General features: G+C 37.6%; 1 protein-coding gene across 1 annotated transcript; it reads right to left on the minus strand.

Annotated features, from left to right (window-relative positions):
- Positions 1-10,199: 10,199 nt before the first annotated feature.
- On the minus strand, positions 10,200-22,106 carry FKBP14 (FKBP prolyl isomerase 14). The gene is made up of 4 exons (XM_080818313.1): positions 21,712-22,106; positions 18,765-18,916; positions 14,748-14,875; positions 10,200-12,441 (listed from the first exon to the last, which is right to left on the minus strand). Exons 1-4 carry the CDS (start codon positions 21,906-21,908, stop codon positions 12,283-12,285), a joined length of 636 nt encoding a protein of 211 aa, XP_080674439.1. The 5' UTR covers positions 21,909-22,106; the 3' UTR covers positions 10,200-12,282.
- Between the last annotated feature and the right edge of the window lie 225 nt (positions 22,107-22,331).

Below are 22,331 nucleotides of genomic sequence, written 5' to 3' on the forward strand. Positions count from 1 at the left end.
AGAGAGAGGGAGAAGCAGGCTCCCCACTGAGCAGGGAGCCCGATGCGGGGGCTGAATCCCAGGACCCTGAGATCATGACCTGAGCCGAAGGCAGAGGCTTAACCCACTGAGCCACCCAGGTGCCTGTTGTCTTTTTTTTAAAGACCAAATATAATTGGATCCTCCTTTTCATTCAGACACTCTGTGTTTTAGTTAGAGTGTTTAGAGCAGCAGCTCTTAACATTTGGCAATGTCTGGAGATAGTTTTGGTTGTCAAAATGGCAGAGGTAGGGGAGGTCTCTCCTGGTACCTAGTGCACGGAGGCGAGGGATACTATTAACACCCTAGGACACAAAGCCCAGCCTCCCACACCAAGAATTATCTGGCCCTAAATGTCAATAGTCCTGACGTTGAGAAACTCTGGTTCAAACCATTGATTTTTAATGGGAATATCAACATGGTGGGTTATAAATGTAACATCTTGATGCTTCCATTTGTTCCATCCGTTCTTTGCTTCTCTCTCTCTTTTTCACTTTTTACTTGACTTCTTTTGAAGAATTGAGGGGTTTTTTAGTACTCCATTTTATATCCATTGTAGATTTATTAATCATACTGTGTGTTTTAGTTTGGATAACTCTAGGATTTACAATATGCATCTTAAACCTAGCACTATCTACCTTCAAATAATATAATTTCAGGTATAGGGGGGCATGGGTGGCTCACTGGGTTAAAGCCTCTACCTTCAGCTCAGGTCATGATCCCAGGGTCCTGGGATTGAGCCCCGCATTGGACTCTCTGTTCAGCAGGGAGCCTGCTTCCTCCTCTCTCTCTTCCTGCCTCTCTGCCTACTTGTGATCTCTGTCTGTCGAATAGATAACTAAAATCTTTAATTTATATATATATATATATATATATATAATTTCAGGTATAATGCAAAACACTTTCAATAACATCCTTCTATCCCCCACCCCTCCTCACGTTTAGTGCCATTGCTGTTATTTATTTATTGTGGGTGCAGTTTGATGGTAGTAAACTCTCCAGTTTTGTCTGAAAAAGTCATTACGTCCCTTCCATTGTTGAAACATTTTCATTGGATATATGGTTTTTGGCTGAGAGTTTTTTCTCTCAGCACTTTTTTTTTTTAAAGATTTTATTTATTTATTTGAGACAGAGAGAGAGAATGAGAGAGAGAGAGAGCATGAGAGGAGAGAGGTCAGCAGGAGAAGCAAACTCCCTGCCAAGCAGGGAGCCCAATGTGGGACTCGATCCTAGGAGTCCAGGATCATGATCTGAGCCAAAGGCAGTCACTTAACCAACTGAGTCACCCAGGTGCCCCTTCTCTCAGCACTTTAAGGATACCATTCTGTTGTCATAAAATGTCACAAGACTTGCAAAATTTCTGAAGAAAAGTCTGTGTTTGATTATCTTTCTTCCTCTGTATATAATCTATCCTTTTCCTATCCTATGGCTGCTTTAGAAAGTTTTCCCTTTAAAACAGACTTTGAGTGGAAAAATAGGTTTGAACAATAGGATTATGATATACCTTAGTCTGGTTTTTTTTAAAATTGTGTTTATCTCACTAGGTTTCATTAAGCTTCTTGAATCTGTAGGTTTATAGTTTTCATCAAATTGAGAAAATTTTTTGCCATTATTTCTATACCTATTTTACATATTGTACACTGCCCCTCTCAAATTCAGGGACTCCAATTACATACATATATTAGACCAGTTGATATTGTCCTACAGGTCACTAAGTTTGTTCTATGCCCCCAACCTCCATCAATCTTTTTTCTCTCTGTGCTTTATTTTGCATATTTTATTTTAAATAATTAGTATTTCTTTGAGTTCACTTATCTTTTCTTCTGCGGGCTCTAATCTGTTAATACCATCAGTGAATTTTTTTTTAAGATTTCATTTATTTGAGAAAGAGCACCAGTAGGCAGAGCGGCAGACAGAAGGAAAGGGAGAAGCAGACTCCCCACTGAGCAGGGAGCCTGAGGTGGGGCTCGATCCCAGGCCCCTGGGATCATGACCTTAGCTGAAGGCAGATGCTTAACTGACTGAGCCACCCAGGTGTCCCAACCATCAGTAAAATTTTTATATCAGATATTTTATTTTTCATCCCCTGGAGTTCTATTTGGTTCTTTTTATTTATATTATTCATTTCTCTCTGATCATACTTATATTTTAATAGCTGTTTTAAATTACTTTAAGCTAATTCCATCACCTGTCAATTTTTAATCTATTTGTCTATATCGATTTATCTCCTGCTTCTTTGTCTCTCTTGCAATTATTCATTGGATGCAATAATAATATTGTGAATTTTATATAGTTGAGTAATGAATTTTTTTTGTATTCCTTTAAAGGTTGTTGGACTTCGTTCTGGCAGTCAGTTATTTAAGGATGAGGGGGTGCCTGTGTGGCTCAGTGGGTTAAAGCCTCTGCCTTAGGCTCAGGTCATGATCCCAGAGTCCTGGGATTGAGCCCCACATCAGGCTCTCTGCTCAGCAGGGAACCTGCTTTCTCCTCTCTCTCTCTGCCTGCCTCTCTGCCTACTTGTGATCGCGGTCTGTCAAATAAATAAATAAAATCTTTAAAAAAATAAAAAGGATGAGCTTGGCCCATTTAAGGCTTGTTTATAAACTATTTAGGACAGATCTAGGGTAGCTTTAACTCTAAAGCTACTTCAGCCCTTCCACTAAGGTATGACTCACATAGGGACTCTAATAAATGTTCCATGGGATCCATAAAGTGATCACAGCTGGTAGAAACATGAACAAGTCCCAGTTTTATGTGAGATCTGAAGGTTGTGGAGGCCCAGTTCCCAATGGTTATTATTTCCTCAACCTTGTGGAGATCCCTCTGCTGCAAGCATAGACTGGTATTCAATCAATGACTAAAATGCAGATTTCTGAATTTCTTTTCCAGTTAGTTTTCTGCAGAACTCTGCCCCACAAACTCTAACTGCTTTGACCTTCCTGGTCTGTGTTTCCTCAGCCCCACAAGACAACTGGGCTCTGTTTTGTTTCCCTTCTCTTTGCTGTGCATGGTTCAGGAATTGCCTCCAAGTAGAAAGCTGAGGTAATTGTAGGTCTCATCTCATTTGTTTCCTTTCTCTTGAGAAACAGTCCTGTTATGCCTGCTGTCCAGCGTCTGACCCAAGTTGTCTCGTGTACTTCGTTCCAGTTTTCTAGCTGCTTACAATAGGACAGCAAGTCTCATAGCAATTTTCCCTCATGGGCAGCTTTGGAAGTCTAGGAACACTGATCTCAGTGCCTGTAAGGAACCATATGTACTGATATAGAATCAACTAGGCCCATTATTTTATAAACTATAAATGCATAGTTTACTTATAGAAGTTCTTCAACATGCCTAATTTAACAAGAGTCATTTATGGAACACCTGTACCAGGAACTGCATTTTTGCTACAAAGATGTAAAAGGTAAATCATAGGCTCTCCTCTCAGAAGTCAGAGGCAAGCAAGGAAATTAATTAAGTATGAAGGTAATGTATGCATATATTCTATGTTCCTGTCAGAGTGACCTAAGAGTTCTGCACAGATAAATCTGTTGATCTAGAGTACTGGGAACTGTGAACAAATGTGAAAGATGATCATAAATGAGGGTTATCCAAACAGAGACCATTAAAAAAAAAATTATTGATGACAATGTTGCCTTTTTTTTTTTTTTTTTTTTCTGCTTAAAAGCAGAACTGCTGTCTAAAGAACTCTACCCTGGGCAATGATTATGAGGAGCCGAAGTACATGAGTAATTGAGAAATGCCTTTAACACATTACTCATGGAGATATTTTCCACTTAGTGCTTCTTTTAGTATATAATTGCAGCAGGGAGAAAAAGATCTGTCACTGGGCAGATCTCATGGGGATGAACAACAGACAGTATTATGTGAATGAGACACTAACAAATGGGTAAGAAAGCCTGTGTAATTGCTTTGTATGAAATCTTATGAGAACCAAAGAAGCTGAGAGAAAAGCCATGGAAAAAGGAGAAAGAAAAGCACCAGTTAAGATTAGTCAGCCACCTGCCTTAATCCTATGACAACCATCTTTAAGAGGTTAGTGTTCTGAATTTGGTTACCATAGAAACAAACCTTTAGAATGCCCTTAAATCAATTTACAGAATTACTGCCCATATTGAGTATAGGCAACCCCAAGAGATTTTAAGTATTAAAATCTATTTTTAAATTATTTTTAGAATTTAAATGATCCATCAAGCCTTTTGAATATGTAATTAGATAGCCGAAATGGTTTACTGTATGAATTTCTCAGATTGTCAGTTTTTCTTTACTGTGAATATAAAGAAAGAATTGAGCTTTAAGAATTATTAGGAAATTTCTAGAATAGGCAAATAGATAAAGTAGTTTGGTAGTTGCTTAAGGAGTTGGGGAAAGGGGGGGATTTCTTTTTAGTAAAAAAAAGTTCTAAAATTAATTATGATGGGAGCTCCTGGGGGGCTCAGTTGGTAAATGTCCAACTCTTGATCTCAACTCAGGTCTTGAACTCAGGGTCATTGAGTTCAAGAACTGAGTTGGGCTCCATGCTGGGCATGGAGCCTACTTTAAAAAATTTTTGTAAAATCAATTGTGATGGTTGCACAACCCTGAGAACACTAAAATTTATTGAACTGTAAAAAAAAAGTACTGTTATATATTAATTTAATTTTTTAAAAGTACCCTACCTAAAAAAAAAAAAAAAAAGACAACCACTGGACATTGCCCAGCTCAGAAGAAATAAGTCAATGACAGAGAGTGAATACTTTTGAAGAATTATTGCCATAGTAATAACATGTTAGGAAAAAGGAGTCCAAGGAGCAGAGTTGATTTACTGTTCAGTCTTAATGAGAGTAAGAATCAGTTAACTTAGTAGGCTGCCTAATTTTCTTAAAAATTATAACACAAAACAGAGAACCTTGAATAGTCATGCATGTGGAAAGAAAAACAAGACACATGACACTTCGTAAAAGATTATTTACCTTATAAAATTTAGCCAAGGGGCGCCTGGGTGGCTCAGTGAGTCAAAGCCTTTGCCTTCGGCTCAGATCATGGTCTCAGGGTCCTGGGATTGAGCCCCACATGGGGCTCTCTGCTCAGCAGGGAACCTGCTTCCTCCTCTCTCTCTGCCTGCCTCTCTGCCTACTTGTGATCTTTTCCTGTCAAATAAATAAATAAAATCTTAAAAAATAAATAAATAAAATTTAGCTAATACAATACATGGAAAAACTGGAGAGAACAATTATGCTGTGGGGAAATTTGACAATTGAAATAGGGATTTCACGGAAAGATCCTTTTTAGTTCTTCCCTATTTTCCTGCAAGTAAAATGTTTCTTATTTTAAGGCAAATTTCCTGTATTTATACTAGTCCTCTTCATAGTTATTCTACACAAGTATATTACCCATTTAATTTAGTTCCTAACTTAAGAGCTACTTCAAAAAATCTAGACTGTCTCAAGCAAAATGTGGTCTGTACAAAATAGCTGCACAGCAATTCAAGGAGATATGATCATAACAAGAAAAAAACCCACCAGTATGTGGTTGAATGTTATAATACCTAGTCTCCTGCCCAGAGGTAAAATTATAATCAGTTATATTGACATAAAACACACTCTGGCAGAGGAAGTCCAACAAATGAATGAGAAAGTGCTCTAAGAAATTGGAATTAAGGTCCAAAGGGTCTCCTTACCCTTACTTCGTTTTTTATAGTAATGAGAACTGTCCCTCAATGCCTCAATTCGCATCGTGTGTGGCCCTGTTTCTACTGCAACTGCTTATTGGACAGGAAATTACTTTTATCCTATAGCAGTGTGGAATTTTAAATTAAAGAAATGACTTGTAAATTCCCAGAATTCCCCAAGTGGGATATAATTTAGCTGTTACTACTGACCAGGGGGACAGCATTCACTTTAGATTTTTAGAGTAAAACCTCAGCAAATATCTCATGCAATTTGTGTTTAGATCATAAAATAAAATTAATGTGAGTCTAGCTCCTAGGCACTTAGATTGGCTTTGTAAATGACCAGCTGACTCGTACTCACTGAAGTCATCCATTTTATGCCAGAGGTTTTATTAGCGGTACAAGAACACAGAGCACTGGTAAACAAAAGAATCTGTGGAGAGTACGCTAGGTGTTACAGATCTCTCGAATCTTCCAAATGTTTGTATGTGTTTCTTTTCCTCAACAATGACCTATGTATATCAAAATGAGTCACTTTATCACTTTAGTAAACCAAAGCTGAAGGGATTAAAAAAATTACTGTTGGTTTTACATGGAGAACTATTAGGAAAGTTTACCTAAATTTTAGAGAAATATAGAAATGTAGGCAAAACACAGAAAGATTCCAAACTGACCAAATGGAAGTTTAGCTGCATGGTCAAGACAAGTCTTCAGAGAGGGGAAATCATGTACTAGAGAGAGCGTGTCAATGACTATCTTTGATACAAATTTTGATACATAAAACATGTATGTATGTTGATACATAAACATGTATGTATACCTGTATAATTTATTTATAATGTATGTATATATTATACACAGCACATAGTTTATACACTACACATAAACACACATACATATACATATATTTATGTTTTTAAGAGGATAGTTTTATTTTTTCCTGTATCTCTTGACCATATATATTCTTCTCAAGGGATAGGCTATAGATAATTCTGAAAAAATAATATAGAACAATAATTTGGAAAGTCTGGGACTCTTTCCTCTCTTCTAGTAGGAAAGATGTTCACAAAAACATATTTACTGATGATCTAACTTTTTGCTGTAAGAATTCAGAATCATAAAAATATTTCCAACTCTGGGGGAAATACTATCTCCACACTACTTAACCTTTTGACTGTATGTTCAGTTTTAGGCACAATTAGTTGCCCCAGTGACCAACATTTTACAGAAGACCAAAAAAGAAAAAAAAAAAAGACTATTAAGAGAAAAATATCAGAGACTATATATTCAAGGGCAGGGAAATAGTTAATCACCTCTCAAATTAAGATTCTTAGGCCACCTGTATCAGCATCACCTAGCAAGTGGGTTAAAATGCAGATTCATGGGTCCAATCCAAGGATTAATCAGAATCTCTGGGGAAAGGGTTTAGGAATCTGGCTTTTTAACACATATTCCATGCAATTCTGGTGTACACTAAATTTGAATTACTGCTACATTTCTGCAACATTTGGGAACCAAAGCATACCTCTCCTTGTATTTGAGGGTGGAACTATGAAACCAAGGTTCGTATGGGTCTTTCTCTGCTGTCAGCCTGGAGCTGGAGGTAGCAGAGGCAGGGCTGAAAGCAAAGGCAAAACAATATTTTTTCCCCAGATTTTTAAATTTAGAGCAAGAGTGCGAGAGCATGGGGTGGAGGTGAGGGAGGAAGAGGGAGAGAGAGAATCTCAAGCAGACTCCCCACTGAGCAGGGAGCCCCAAGACCCAGGACTCAATCCAGAGATCTTGACCTGAGCCGAAACCAAGAGTCTGACACTTAAGCCACCCCGAGGCCCAAAGCAAAACAATTTTTTTTTTAAAGATTTTATTTATTTATTTGTCAGAGAGGGAGAGAGCACAAGCAGGGAGAGTGGCAGGCAGAGCAGGCAGAGGGAGAAGCAGGTTCCCTAATGAGCAAGGAACGCGATGCGGGACTCGATCCCAGGACCAAAGGCAGCTGCTTAACCAAATGAGACACTCAGGTATTCCCAAAACAATATTTTAAAGACAGAAAAGAATCTACTTTCCAAGAAAGACTCCAAAACCAGATGTAAGAATGTATGGATTTCATTGTACTAAAGGGATTATGCAAATCTTACTAAAAAGAATGCTACAGATATTAAGAGAAAGTACTATAATTTTCATGTTTTCAAATGGGCATATGAATGTATAATCATGTTTGACATTTTAGATTTCAATTCAAGGAAAAGTGTGTAAGAAACGAAAACAAAACAAAATACCCTTATGACCAAATGCTTCTGCACCTCTTGAAAATAAGTTCCTTGTTATTTTTTCTCAGGGTAACTATTACAATGATAATTCATTTTTTTTCATAGAAAGGTGAGAGACTTTCCCATAACACTCCACCAAGTCCCTTCTTCTCCTCTTGCAATTTCCAAACAACACTGAGAAATCACCCGTACACTCAATTCAGTGGGGACAGATAGCATGCTGAAATCTAAGAGCATTGTAGATGTACAGAATATCCTATAAATCATGAATGAGTACAAATTCATTTCCACAAGTGAAGATTCAAATGGCTAATTCCCCATCTAAATCAGAAATCATTGTTTCTTATTATTTTTATGGCAACCCAGCATTTCATTTAATTACATAATGTATTTTTATAGTGCTCATTTACTCTCTGGGCATTAATCATCATAATGTCCACCTTTGACAAAATAAAATCCCAAACCAAAACAATAGTGATAACCACCACCAAAACCAAACAATTAAACAAAACCCAACACACACACTTTCTCCAGTAACAAACATTCACTAATAACTACTACCTGTAATGCTCAATATTAAATGCTTATTTCAAAACTATTTATTTTTTTTAAAGATTTTATTTATTTATTTGACAGAGAGAGAGGGATCACAAGTAGGCAGAGAGGCAGGTGGGGGGTGGGGGGCAGGGGAGGAGGAGCAGGCTCCTTGCCGAGCAGAAAGCCCGAGGTGGGGCTTGATCCCAGGACCCTGAGATCATGACCTGAGCCAAAGGCAGAGGCTCAACCCACTGAGCCACCCAGGCGCCCCTATTTCAAAACAATTTAAAAGGAAACACAGCTTTCCTTATAAATATATCTAAACAGAATAAATAATCAGAGGCACATTCAAAGTGTCACCCTCTCCTACAACAACTTGTCCATCCTCCCCATTTAGTTTCAACATAAAAAGCAAAGGAAACAGTCAAGAAAACAAAGAGGCAACCCACAGAATGGGAGAAGATATTTGCAAATGACAGTACAGACAAAAGGTTGATATCCAGGATCTATAAAGAACTTCTCAAACTCAACACCCCAAAAGCAGATAATCAAGTCAAAAAAATGGGCAGACATGAGCAGATACTTCTCCAAGGAAGACAGACAAATGGCTAGCAGACACATGAAAAAACGTTCATCATCATTAGCCATCAGGGAAATTCAAATAAAAACCACACAGATACCACCTTACACCAGTTAGAATGGCAAAAATCAACAGGGCAAGAAACAACAATTGTTGGAGAAGTTGTAGAGAAAAGGGAGCCCTCTTAAGCTGTTGGTGGGAATGCAAATTGGTGCAGCCACTTTGGACAAAAAAACAGTGTGGAGTTTCCTCAAAAAATTAAAAATAGGGGCACCTGGGTGGCTCAGTGGGTTAGGCCTCTGCCTTCGGCTCAGGTCATGATCTCAGGGTCCTGGGATCGAGCCCCGCATCGGGCTCTCTGCTCAGTGGGGAGCCTGCTTCCTCCCCTCTCTGGCTACTTGTGATCTCTCTCTCTGTCAAATTAAAAAATAAATAAATAAGTAAAATTAAAAATAGAGCTACCCTATGACCCAGCAATTGTACTGCTGGTTATTTACTCCAAAGATACAGATGTAATGAAAAGAAGGGCCATATGCATCCCAATGTTCATAGCAGCAATGTCCACAATAGCCAAAATGTGGGAAGAGCCAAGATGCCCTTCAACAGATGAATGGATAAAGATGTGGTCCACATACACAATGGAATATTACTCAGCCATCAGAAAGGATGAATTCCCAACTTTTGCATCAATGTGGATGGGACTGGAGGAGACTTTGCTAAGTGAAATAAGTCAAACAGAGAAAGTCAATTATCATATGATTTCACTTATTTGTGGAACATATGGAATAGCATGGAGGACATTAGGAGAAGGGAAAAATGAAGAGGGAGAAATCAGAGTGGGAGATGAACCATGAGAGACTATGGACTCTGGGAAGCAACCTGAAGATTTCAGAGGTGGGGAGGGGGTAGGGGGATGGGTGAGTCTAGTGATGGGTATTAAGGAGGGCACAGATTGCATGGAGCACTGGGTGTTATACACTAACAATGAATCATGGAACACTACATCAAAAACTAATGATGTACTGTATGGTGACTAACATAAAACAACTTAAAAAAAAAAAAAAAAGTCCTAGAATAATAGTTAGGAACATCAGTAAAGCTGCTGAGGAAACAGGTACTTGAAGAATTTTTCACAAAATCAATTATTCCCCAAATAAAGTTTATTTTGAAAATATAACATAGTCATATAAATTTAAATAGGACACATCTAGCAATATTAATGAGTCAAATTATATTACAAGTGAGGTTGCCGTTCATGTCTGATTATTCCGGTGAATGGAAAGACACAAAGTTGCAGCTAAACCAAAGGCAGATACTTAAAAGCATCATAACTTATTTGTATGTTTTCATTTCATACTTGTGACTACATATTTAGATGGGAATAGATGTAAATTCACAGGAGATAAAGAAATACGCTGCCCGAATAATCAAAATTATTTTTACTTTTCCTGCTCAACCAATAATGTCTATACAAGGTAGCACCCCATGACAAGCTCGTTCCTTCCCAATGAACACAGCATAAGGCTTTCAGTACTGTGGTTCCTAACTCCTCCAAGTTGAGGAAAACAGCAGTGACAATTTAAGAGTTTTCTACATATAGCTGATTTCATCAGAAAAAGGTGTTATATATGTTCTTCCCAAAACCTTTATGTTTTAGTGAGGAAAATGCAATATACAACTAGTGAAAATAGCCTGTACATGATATAATAATTATTTGTAATTCTCTAAAAAAATAAAACAAACAAACAAACAAAAAACTAGAGGTAAACAAGAATGAAAGAACTAAGACACATATCTCGACCCTCTCACAGTACAGGGTTTTTGAGGCAATTCAGTGCTAACCCCAACAATGAAACCAGAGCCAGTTCTAGATTAGAGGGAGAATTCAAAAGCACCCAAAACAGCCAGTAAACCATCTTCAAAGGATAAGGACCCAAAGACAAAAACAGCACTGACTGTTAGGAGTACAAATTGAAGAGAAAATGAGGCCCAGTGAAGTCAAAGCAGGGCAATACAAGATACTGAACTTGGGGACTGTTGCACAAGTTAGCAGTTGACCTCAGGCAAAACAATCGATCTCCTCGAAGAATAATTTCCTCATCTATTAAATAGCTACACTAAGATCCACCAGCTTTGTTCATACGCTTCAGAACAACTAAAATCAAAGACAACAATGCACTTGAGATCACTTTATAAACGATAAAGAACTATTCTTAGTAAATGAAGATTTGGAGCCTTTTTCAAAGTAATAATAATAAAAGCTAATTTCAGGTAAAATTAGAAAATCATCCATTTTTTGACCCAGGACAGATTTCTATGCAATAGTAGCTGCTGTGGGAGTCTGTCATATTTTGATAAGCAGAAATGGGAAAATTTTGACTGGCTTTTAAATTTCCCTCATGATATAATGGTATTGTAGTATAATACACTAGTTACAGATTTTATTCATTAATAAATCAGGAAAGGTCATTGGCTAGACTTAAAAACTAAACACTAACTAAACATACTCTTCCTCAGTTACAAAATTTTGACACATTAATACAAAGAACCAGACATAAATAATTTGTCCTACTAACCATTATAGGTTATTAGTCTCTAGGAATGGAACCTTATACAGCTAAGTCCTGGGTAAAAGGTTTCAATGTATACATATTTATAAGTCCTTAACTTTGTTACTTACTTCAGCATTGCACATCTCCTCAGTAGAGCAGTAACTACTAACAAGGCCAGCTCAACAACCACTTCCTCTTTGCTTAAGCAGACTCAAAGGCAGTCACAGACACACTGTTTCATTATAACATGAAAACAGTAAGCCCTGGATATTGCACATGGCTTTTCAAATGTTAGTGTCTAACTTGGAGAAAATAGAGGGAAGTAGATAGGGGGAGCTAATTCGTGCTACAACCTGGTCTTATGTTGGACATGCTCCCAGCTGCACTATTTTAAAATTGCAAGTAAACAAGTAAAACAGAAGGCTTCATGTGTGAAAGTGGAAAATGGTCCAGAAGTCTTCTATTAAAGACAAATTAATTTTTTCTTCCCAATAACTCACCAGAAAGAAATGGGCACTTAGGAATCCTAAGGGCTTCTTTGAATAATAGTCAGAAAAATATATAAAAATAAAAAACAGAACAAGAACAGCACGTTATATAAAAGTAAGACTTAAAAAAAAAAAAAAAGGTTGTCCTGTCTTTAAGGATGCATGCCATATAAAATGGGCACATGTATTTCTATAACTCATCATGTTTATATGTAAATTCTCTGGCAGATATAAATCCATCTTTGTCTTCATCTTCTTTATCAAAAATATCCTCCACCAAAACATCATGATGACTTTCATTCACCACTGCACCATGCTTTTCAAACTCCTTCTTTAAATACACTTTCACCTACAAAATAATGGGTCTCATTAATAATTCTAATTCATAAGATACCCACATCAAGCCAGTTAATATCACAGAGTGGACTGGTTCATTTGATTATATATAACAATGACTAAACAGCTACCATATATTTCTAATGACAGTAAAAGAATTATAAGGAATTTTCTCCCATTAAAAACTGCTGCTATACTGTTACAGTAGAGACACAGAATGTTGCTCAGAGGCAAAGATAAGGCTTATATTATCTGAAAAACACCCAGTGAAAGTATATTATCTATTCTTAATTGGAGTCTAAATAAAGCCAAGCATTTGAAAGGCTGTGGTCTTTCACTCCATTGAATTATCCAGATCTCATTTTCTAACTAGGGTCAGAATTACAGATATCTCTACTAAAATAAGATTAAAGGATGACATTTTTCAAAGTTATTTTTCAGAATTTTAAAAAATTTTTTTATTATTTACAAAAAATCCAGTATAACATACAGTGTTACATTAGTTTCAGATGTACAATATAGTGAGTGATTCAATAATTCTATACATCACTCAGTGCTCATCATGGTAAGTGTACTTTTAACTCCCTTCAGTTATTTCACCCATCCCCCACCTGCCTGCCCCCTCTCCTAACAGCATTTTTAATTTAAGTAAGTGTTTGCTAATAGTACCTGTTGTGGACCTGACTATGATCATGCCTTATGACCTTCCAATCTCCGAAATTAAAGCAAAATCCAGCCTTATGAGTACTTAGATTAAAATTTTCCACTCTTGTTCAGACATTTAAGGATATAAACAAAATGCTGCTCTTAATTACTCACTAGATTCACCATAATGCAGTTCAACCTGCATTTTCATTTTTCATCATATCTCTAGGGACTCCTGTTAGGTAAGTAGTTTCAAATCCTTCCCCCCTTACAGCCAATATATAAACATATGACATACATTTACTTTTAAGATTCAGGAGATTTAATGAAGTTGCAAAAAAAAAAAAAAAAGAGGATGAGTAAAGCTACATGGATTAATATAGAGTATATTTCTAGGATACACTGCAAATAAAGCAAGATGCCAAATATTATGTATATCATGCTACTTTTTGTGTAAGAAAAGGGGACATAGGAAAATGTATTCATGTTTGTTTGTATTTGCATAAACACTAGAAAGATACATTAGAACGCAATAAAACTGCATGCAGAAGGGGAAAAATCACACAATAGAATAGGATGTGGGTGGGAGAAAGACTTCCTATTAAACACCTTTTTAATTGGATTGATTTTTTTTGAACCATGTGAATGTGTTGTATATTTAAGATTTTTTTTCACCGTTTTTTTTTAATTAAAGTTTTTTTATTTTTTTATAAACATATAATGTATTTTTAGCCCCAGGGGTACAGGTCTGTGAATCGCCAGGTTTATACACTTCACAGCATATTTAAGATTTTTTTTAATGAAAGGTAATTAAAATTTATCTTGGACAGAAGAAAGTCCTATGACTGGTAATAATATGATGTGTTATAAATTGAGTTACTGTAGCTCATGACTCTGTGAGTTCCTAACAACCGTACTTACTAAGACTTTTCATTTCCTGGCCATTAGAGTGAAATTGATCAAAACATAAAAAGGAACTTGATTTCTGACCAGCCAAGGGAAGATGGAGAACATGGGCAAGCAGAAAAACACAGAGCAGATGTCTACCTCCACTTCTTTCCCCACAGCTGCCAGACCAAGACATGTATGTGTAAAAATGGCTGCAAAAGCCTAAATAAATGTTAGAAGACTTCTCGCTTTCTCCTTACTCAGATATCAGGACTAAGAGGGGGCTGAGAAAGGTCTGCTTTTTCCAGGTGTGAACCAGAACAAAACAGCATGTGGGTAGTTTGCTGTTAATTGCTAGGAAATTACAAGTACATTTAACAGCCAGTTTATAGTTCTAAACAGAAACCATCAACATGAGATATTTCTCATGACATCTATGTTTCTTATATAGCAATTCCAAAATGGGAATTGTCTTAGCAAAATGGATCTTTCAAAAACTCAGGGTGAGAGCAAGATACAGTGAACCTTAAACATGGTGTGGATGAGGGGGGCGGGGGCAAAAGAATGAATGATGTTTCCTAAGTCTCAATATATTTCTCTCCAAAACAAGGATTTCCTATTTAAAAAAAAAAAAAAAAAGCCAACATTTAAAGCATTAGTATTTTTAAAAAGCTTATAAATATTTTATCCAAGTAAAAATAAATTTTCATTAAAAATATATTTTTTAAAAAGTGAGAAGAAAGAAAGAAACAAAGAAAGAAAGGAATATGAGGAAGGAAAGATCACCTCAGCTTTAGAGAGTTTCCAGTCATCATTAAGATCCATTTCTTGGAATGACTCATGGGATCTTGGTCCATTTCGAATCTCCAGGAGATCGATGTTGAATATCAGTGTACTCTCTGGGGGAATTTTACCTGACATGAGAAGAGAGGGAGGTTAACTTTTATTTAAAAAATCTCAGAGTTTTTATGACAGAAAACTTATGACACTGAAAAATATTCTTTTGATTGAATTAAATGAAGAGCCTTCTTAACATTATCACACATAAATTATTTTATAATTATATTTTACTCAAGTAAATAGAATAGAGAAGGAATAATCCAAAGTAGTAGATCAAAAGCAGTCCGTTTGACTTTGCAATTACAAATTGTGTTGTGCACACAAACATACACATACGTATAAGATATACCCAGTGGCCTGGTATTGTTTCAAATAAAATTAATATATTACATATTACATGCAAGAATGACTTAAAGGACTTTAGATAATTCAGAGTTAATTATAGTACAAGTGATTTACTAATTTGGGGGTCACCAAAAGTCCTGACCTAGAATATACAGTCCTGCCATTTTGACCACCAGGAGGCAGTATCGAGCTGAGTGAGATCTGGTGTCACGGTAGCTGGTATTAAAGCTTACTCCTGCTCTTGTTTAAGCCTATTTCCTCATCTGAAAAATGCAAAATCTGTCAGGAGGATGAAGGAAGATAAATCCATGCAAAATATTTAGCATAATACTCGATAAATAGTGAACTGTCAGTATATATTAATAAGACAGAATTCTCCTACAGGCTTAAAAACAATACAGAAAAGTTTCAACAATTTCAGAAAGTTAGGCAACACCCCCTCTGATATAGAACATTATACCTATTTTGAAGAAATTTCATTAGAGAAGAAATTAAAACAAATTTCTGAGAAGGGAGATAAAAATCTTTAAAAATGAAAAGAGATTTGTTAAAGTCCCAGGGACCTTTTAAAAAAAAAAAAAACTTTCTGGGAAATACAAACAATTTTTTTTCAACATATTTCCTTGTAACTATATTTAACATACAGGTCTGGGTAAACATTACAAATATTTCTTAGTCCCCCCCCAACCCAAATCCCACATATTTTTATGAAAGATCATTTGTTAAGTATTAAAGAGAACAAAACTTACACTGTGTGCCCAAGCTTACCATTCCAGATCTAGACAGAGAAGGGGCATATACTAGGTCGTTGAAAAAACTGGTGTCTTTCCAGAGGCATGCAAACATGGTACCAAAGGACTACAAAATTAGTGTTAAAAACATATTAGCACAGTTAGTTTCACGGCTCTCAGTTTGGAGGAAATGACTCAAATTTAGATCTCTACCTGTTATAAAGTAAAATTGAGTTAAAGACAGTATGGAGAAAGAGTAATGGACTAATACTACCTCTACATTAAAGGTGAGACAAGAAAGATACAGCAGGAAGGTAAAAGAATACATCTGAACATCAGAGAAACATTTTCTAGATACTTGATTTTCTTCTCTAAAGAGATTATTAAAATAAGAATTGAATTTGGTTAGTAAATCCCATTCTGTGCATAAGATTTATATAGCAAGTTCCATTTTAGAACATACAATGCTTCACAGATGGCACTTACTTTCTTCTCAGGAAACTGGGGCTAGGATTCTCACTTTGTGAATGGTTAAGCTTAGACCTAAGGATACTGTGCAGTCTGTAGAATCAGAGTGATTCTATAGAATCTGATTCTATAGAATCAGAGTGCTTCCCTGTCTGGATCTGGTGACTACTCATTATTTGGGGGGGCGGGGGTGGGCACCTGGGTGGTTCAGTCAACTAAGAGTCTCATTCTTGGTTTCGTCATGATCTCCTGGGGCATGAGATCAACTCCTGGGGAGGGCTCCATGCTCAGCCGGGAGTCTGCTTGAGATTCTCTCCCTCTGCTCCTCCCCCTACTCACTCATGCATGTATACTCTCTCTCTCCCTAAAATAGATAAATCCTTTAAAAAATAATTTTTTTCCTTCATTATGTAATACATTCCCATTGTAGGCAATTTGGAAGAGAGAACCAGAAATAAAAATAATTCCCAGCCATCCACTGTCACCATTCTTAATTATTTCCTTGTGATTCACTGTATATGTATATATACTTTTTCCTAATACTTACTCTTGCATATACTACAGCTTTATTTCCCACTTTTACATGTAACATTATATCATACACACTTGGATATAATTTTTTTTTAATCTTTGAAATGCCATTTTAAAATTACTGGACCCTATTTTATTTAGCTAAAGCCTTCCCATTATCCACCGAAGTTGTTTCCAGGTATTTTTGCTATTAGAAACAATGTAGTACTGGACATCGCTGTTCATGAATCTTTCTCCTGACACCTGATTATTCCCTTAGGTTAAACTAGAGAGGATAAATAAATTAAAAAAAAAAAAATCTTGAAAAAAAAGAAGTTCTGCCAAACCTCTCTACCTATCTGTTTGTCAAATAAATAAATTAAAAAAAAAAATCTAAAAAAAAAAAACAAAACTAGAGAGGAAATACAGGACATGTGTATATCCTATACAGGAAACATCATCTGGTCTCTTGTAAATAGCCCTTTGGAAAGCTGCACGGCTCCCCATACCAACCATGAGCGTGCATGCCTGCCCGGCAACAAACTAGCACAAAATCTCCTGGAATAAGCTAGTCCATTTGCTCCTGTTTTATTAAACTCATTCTATGTCACTCCATTCGTTTTCTTTTTTTTTTTTTAAGATTTTATTTGTTTGACAGAGAGAGAGAGATCACAAGTAGGCAGAGAGGCAGGTAGAGAGAGAGAGAGGGAAGCAGGCTCTCCACTGAGCAGAGAGCCTGATGTGGGCTCAATCCCAGGACCCTGAGATCATGACCTAAGCCAAAGGCAGAGGCTTAACCCACTGAGCCACCCAGGTGCTCCCGTACTCCATTAGTTTTTATAAATGAATGTTAAAAAAGTTATAAAACAACTTTAAAACAAGAGTGAAAACAACTTCCAAAAAAACCACAACCCTTTGTTGTATAAAACTTCATTTGTAAGTCACCAGCAGCCCACATCTAACCCTCATTCAATACCTTAACCATCTACATTTTTTTTTAAAATTTTTTTTATTTATTTGACAGAGAGAGAGATCACAAGTAGGCAGAGAGGCAGACAGAGAGAGGGGAGGAAGCAGGCTCCCTGCTGAGCAGAGAGCCCGATGTGGGGCTCGATCCCAGGACCCTGAGATCACGACCTGAGCCCAAGGCAGAAGCCTAACCCACTGAGCCACCCAGGCGCCCCAACCATCTACATTTTACATGTTCAACTCATCAAAACATGTCTGTTGAATAATCTTTCTTTTTGCATTGTCAAAATAAGTTGATGAGTTTCAGCTGGAGAGGATGAAAAAGTTCTGGAAGTGGAAAGTGGTGATGCTTGTACAACCATGTGAACATTCATAGTGTCACTGACCTGTACACTTAAAAAATGGTTAAAATAGGGGCGCCTGGGTGGCTCAGTGGGTTAAGGCCTCTGCCTTTGGCTCAGGTCATGATCCCAGGGTCCTGGGATCGAGCCCCACATTGGGCTCTCTGCTCAGCAGGGAGCCTGCTTCCCTTCCTCTCTCTCTGCCTGCCTCTCTGCCTACTTGTGATCTCTGTCTGTCAAAGAAAGAAATAAAATCTTTAAAAAAAAAAAAGGTTAAAATAGTAAACATTACGTAATGGGTACTGTGCCACAATTTTTTTTAAAAAACCCATTATTTGGGTTAATATGGTGGTTAATTGTTAATGATAGAGTTGAAGGTTCCAGAACTTTTTATCATTAACTCAGTTGACTATTAAGATATAATGGCTTTAATTTGACCATTTCAAATGATAATCAAGACACAATCACACTTCCAAAAAAAATATACATCGTCTACTTACTTTTGGGGGGGGGGGACCATATAGTAGTTACTTTGATTTCGGTCTCCTAATCCAGAGAAGAACTCCAGTGCTATAGTAAAAAGGTAGAATTGTTATTACCTTTTCCTTCTTTTCCATAGCCCAGGGCAGGAGGAATGGTGAGCTTTCTCTTCTCTCCTACACACATTCCCTTCAAGCCCTGGTCCCAACCTTTGAGAGCCTCCAGGATGCCCAAGGTAAACCAAATGGGCTGACCATTGTTATGTTTGTGACTACAACAGAAAAAAAAACAACACATTAGAACTGTTTAGAAACTTTATTTATTGCTGTGGTATATTTTTTTTCTACCCATAAGTGATTAAATTTGGAAATTAACAAAAACAGTTATATACATATACAAAAACCAAGTCAATTTTGTAATTCACTGCCCATATTTTTTGATACAAATTTCACACAGTTGACTCTGATAGAGAAGGGCAGAGGGAATAATAATAAAACAGTTAATAACTATTTATGATTTTTTGTGTACCAGGTATTACCCTAAATGCTTTGCTCCTTTTAACTCGAACAATGACCATATAAAGTAAGTACCATTATTCCCTGCCCCCCCCCCAACATTGTACAGAGGAAGAAACTGAAGTGTGCCAGTATATAATCCAACTCCAAAGTTCAAGGTTTTAACCACAGCGATGCTGTCCCAGGAAAATTGTAAGGGGGCAGAAGAGGGAAAAATAATGGAAAATGGGAGAGTTTGGGAAGCAAGATGAGAAGCTAAGGATAATTTACTGCCAAGACACATGGGTCCATACCCACATGGACACTGGAGAGTCAGGAGCACAGCACCTTCTAGTTTACCCACAAACTGTCTTAATGTACAGCCTGGTGATGGCTCTGATAGGTGGAAAAGGCTGTTCTTCAACCCTGAACCCCTAGACATCGGCTGCAGGCATCTTCTGTGGGGCTCTGCAGGGAAGCCTGGAGGAGTAGTCCCTCAAAGACTGAGGGAGAACGAAATAGTCAAAGTATCCTGGCTCAGAGGCCAGCCTAAGAAACCAGCTGGCAAGCTGCTAGGGGGCTTGTGGGCTGAGCAGGACCTGAGCCCCAAATAGCTCCCTTCAGTGTAATAAGGAAAGTGTTCTCAAAGATATCTTAGAAATGAGAACAAGAAACGACGCTGCTAGGTTTCATGGGCACCAAGGTTAGTTACTAAATCCAGGTAAAGGCCATTACTTCCTCTTTTCCTTAATTTCCCCCCATTACTAAAGAAACAAACTGCCAACTGTAGAACACTTGGGAAGGCTAGAAAAGAATAAAGTAGGAAGAAAACAATCTGCCACCCAGTGCTGACTACAGTTTGGACACATTCATTTTCACAGATAAAGGATTTAAGCTATTTACCACAAGGCTATCGTTCTAAAAATAGCAAATGTGCTTTACGGAGGACCATTTGATGGTCACAATACTCGGGGTGAGCAGTTCCTGACCATTTACACTGAGGCCACATGACAACAGTCCCCTCATCGGATACTATAACTTTAGTAGCAAACTGCTAAATAATGTCTTATGGCTACCATCAAAGTCCACATAAATTCTGAGACCTGAAAAAAATCAGGCTGTGTCAACATCGAACTAAAAATAAAGATGTGATTGAAAATTTAAAACACAAACCTTAATATTGTTTAACGTTCACTGTGGTACTGGCTTTGTGGATAAGAAGACAAAGCTCTTGAGAATTCTAGGGCAAGCCACTGTTTTGGAAAGTTTTAGAAGGGCTAACAGAGTTCAAAGAAGGGTGCCATTCACTTCTCTAAAGACAGACCAGGACTGAATGCTCAATGATGGCAGGTCATCAAAAATCAGATCCAGGAAGTGCCACAAAGTTGTACTTCTTTAGTTCATGCCATTCTCTACCTGGCATGTCCTCTCTGCCCCCATTCTCCACCAGAAGGAATCTTCCACCCATCTTTCAAGGCCCATCTCAATTATGGTCTCTGAAAAGTCTTTCTCTTTGTCCACCTCTCAGAGCATAAATAATTCCAGGCTCCATTATGCCTTGTGAACATCTGAACATTCTGTACTATATAGCATGAGTTACTGACTTGTCTTCCTCCCCTCTGTAGATGATGTTCTGCTGAAGGACAAGGATCCACTCTTAATCATCTTTGCATCCTCAAGGCCTGACTTGTGGCCACTCAACAAGGGTTTGTTAGATGGACAGATAAATGAATGCACAAGGATGGAGAAGCAAAAATTTTTTAACCTCCCTAGTATCAAGCACAGGGCCTAACATAAAAGAAACGCTCAATAAATACTTTTGGAATGGAATGAAGAGAATCAATGCTTAATTAGAAATCAGTACACTTGTAAAACTTTTCCATGTTGCAGTTTCTTTGTTTACAGAACAGAAATAATGATAGTGTAACCACCTGAAAATCCTTCACTGTAGGTATTGGATTAATCTTCCATAACCACACCCACACCCATCAATGAAGTCTTTGAATTTCTAGAAAGAAACAAATAATGAAACAAATCATGGTATTGTGCCTTGACCAAAATGTTATCTGTTAAGTACAAAGATTAAATAGACCAATGGACTAGGATTAGCATACCCTACAACAAGCAAATAAATGATTGTGTATGCATCTCATGGAGTCGCTGTGAAAAGTTTTAAGTAAATTTCACCTACACCAAATAAAAAATGGAATTGAGTCCTTTTTCCCTCAGGAATGAAGTATGAAAAATAAGAATTCCTTCAAGTTTTTTTTCTTTTCTACGTACTGCCTAACTATACATCTAGATATTTCTGCAGTATTTCAAAGATTATAATAAAAAATTAACTCTTTATCCTTACCACGTTTCCAATAAGAACTTCACAGGCCCCGTTATATAAGATTGTGGTTAAACAATTTCCTTTCCCAAAGGAGGAAATAATATATTGCCTTTTTTTTTTTTTTTTTTTTTTTTTGTAAAGAGAGGTGAAACCTGGTACAGGCTACCTCTCCTGCCCGAGGGCTGGCATAGGTGGGTGGGTTCTTCACTACTTCACCTTCAGGGTACAATTACTTACGTGGAGTGAAATAAGGAGCCATCCTTTTCTAAGTAACCTTCATAGTGGACCAACATCAAATCCCCCCCTTTGGTCTTGCGATGGCAGATGAAAGGTTTCTGGAGCACCTCAATTTTCACTTCTGGTTCAGGGATCAGAGCCCCGCTCAAAGAAGTGACCAACAGCGTCAACACCGCGTTCCACAAGAAAAGCCTCATGTTGCTGGAGCTGGAAAGAAGTTCCCACAAAAACAGAGAAAGGACCCCCGACCTCACAGAGCTAGGAATGTAGTTGAAGGCTTAAGGACAACGGCCTCTGGCACGTTCATGATTCCCCGATCCTAGCAGACGTGGCACATTCACTACAATTTTCCCACGCACGGCGAACCCACCTCTAAAGAGTTAAACTCCAAACCCGGGTCTGACTGGCTCACATAGCTCGGCCGCCGGAGAAAGACGACTTCCCATTGGCTTACGGTGCTGTCCGCTGGAGACCCTCAAACCAATGATGCTGCAACAATTACACCTGGGCGGAGCTGGGCGCGGGTCTGGCTGAGAACCGCAGGGAGTGGTCCTAGAGTTCCGCGGATTAAAGAATTTCACAACCTCCGACTTCTGGGGACCGGGAGACGCGCGGGGCTA

The sequence above is a fragment of the Martes martes genome, assembly GCF_963455335.1.
Source record: "Martes martes genome assembly, chromosome: 11".
NCBI classification, from domain to species: Eukaryota; Metazoa; Chordata; class Mammalia; order Carnivora; family Mustelidae; genus Martes; species Martes martes.

Coding starts and splice junctions, on each gene's coding strand:
- FKBP14 (XM_080818313.1), bottom strand. CDS start 21,908: ATGAGGCTTTTCTTGTGGAACGCGGTGTTGACGCTGTTGGTCACTTCT. Junction 18,917..21,711: donor GGCTCCTTATTTCACTCCAC/GTAAGTAATTGT, acceptor TTTCTGTTGTAG/TCACAAACATAACAATGGTC. Junction 14,876..18,764: donor CTATGGAAAAGAAGGAAAAG/GTAATAACAATT, acceptor TTCTCATGTCAG/GTAAAATTCCCCCAGAGAGT.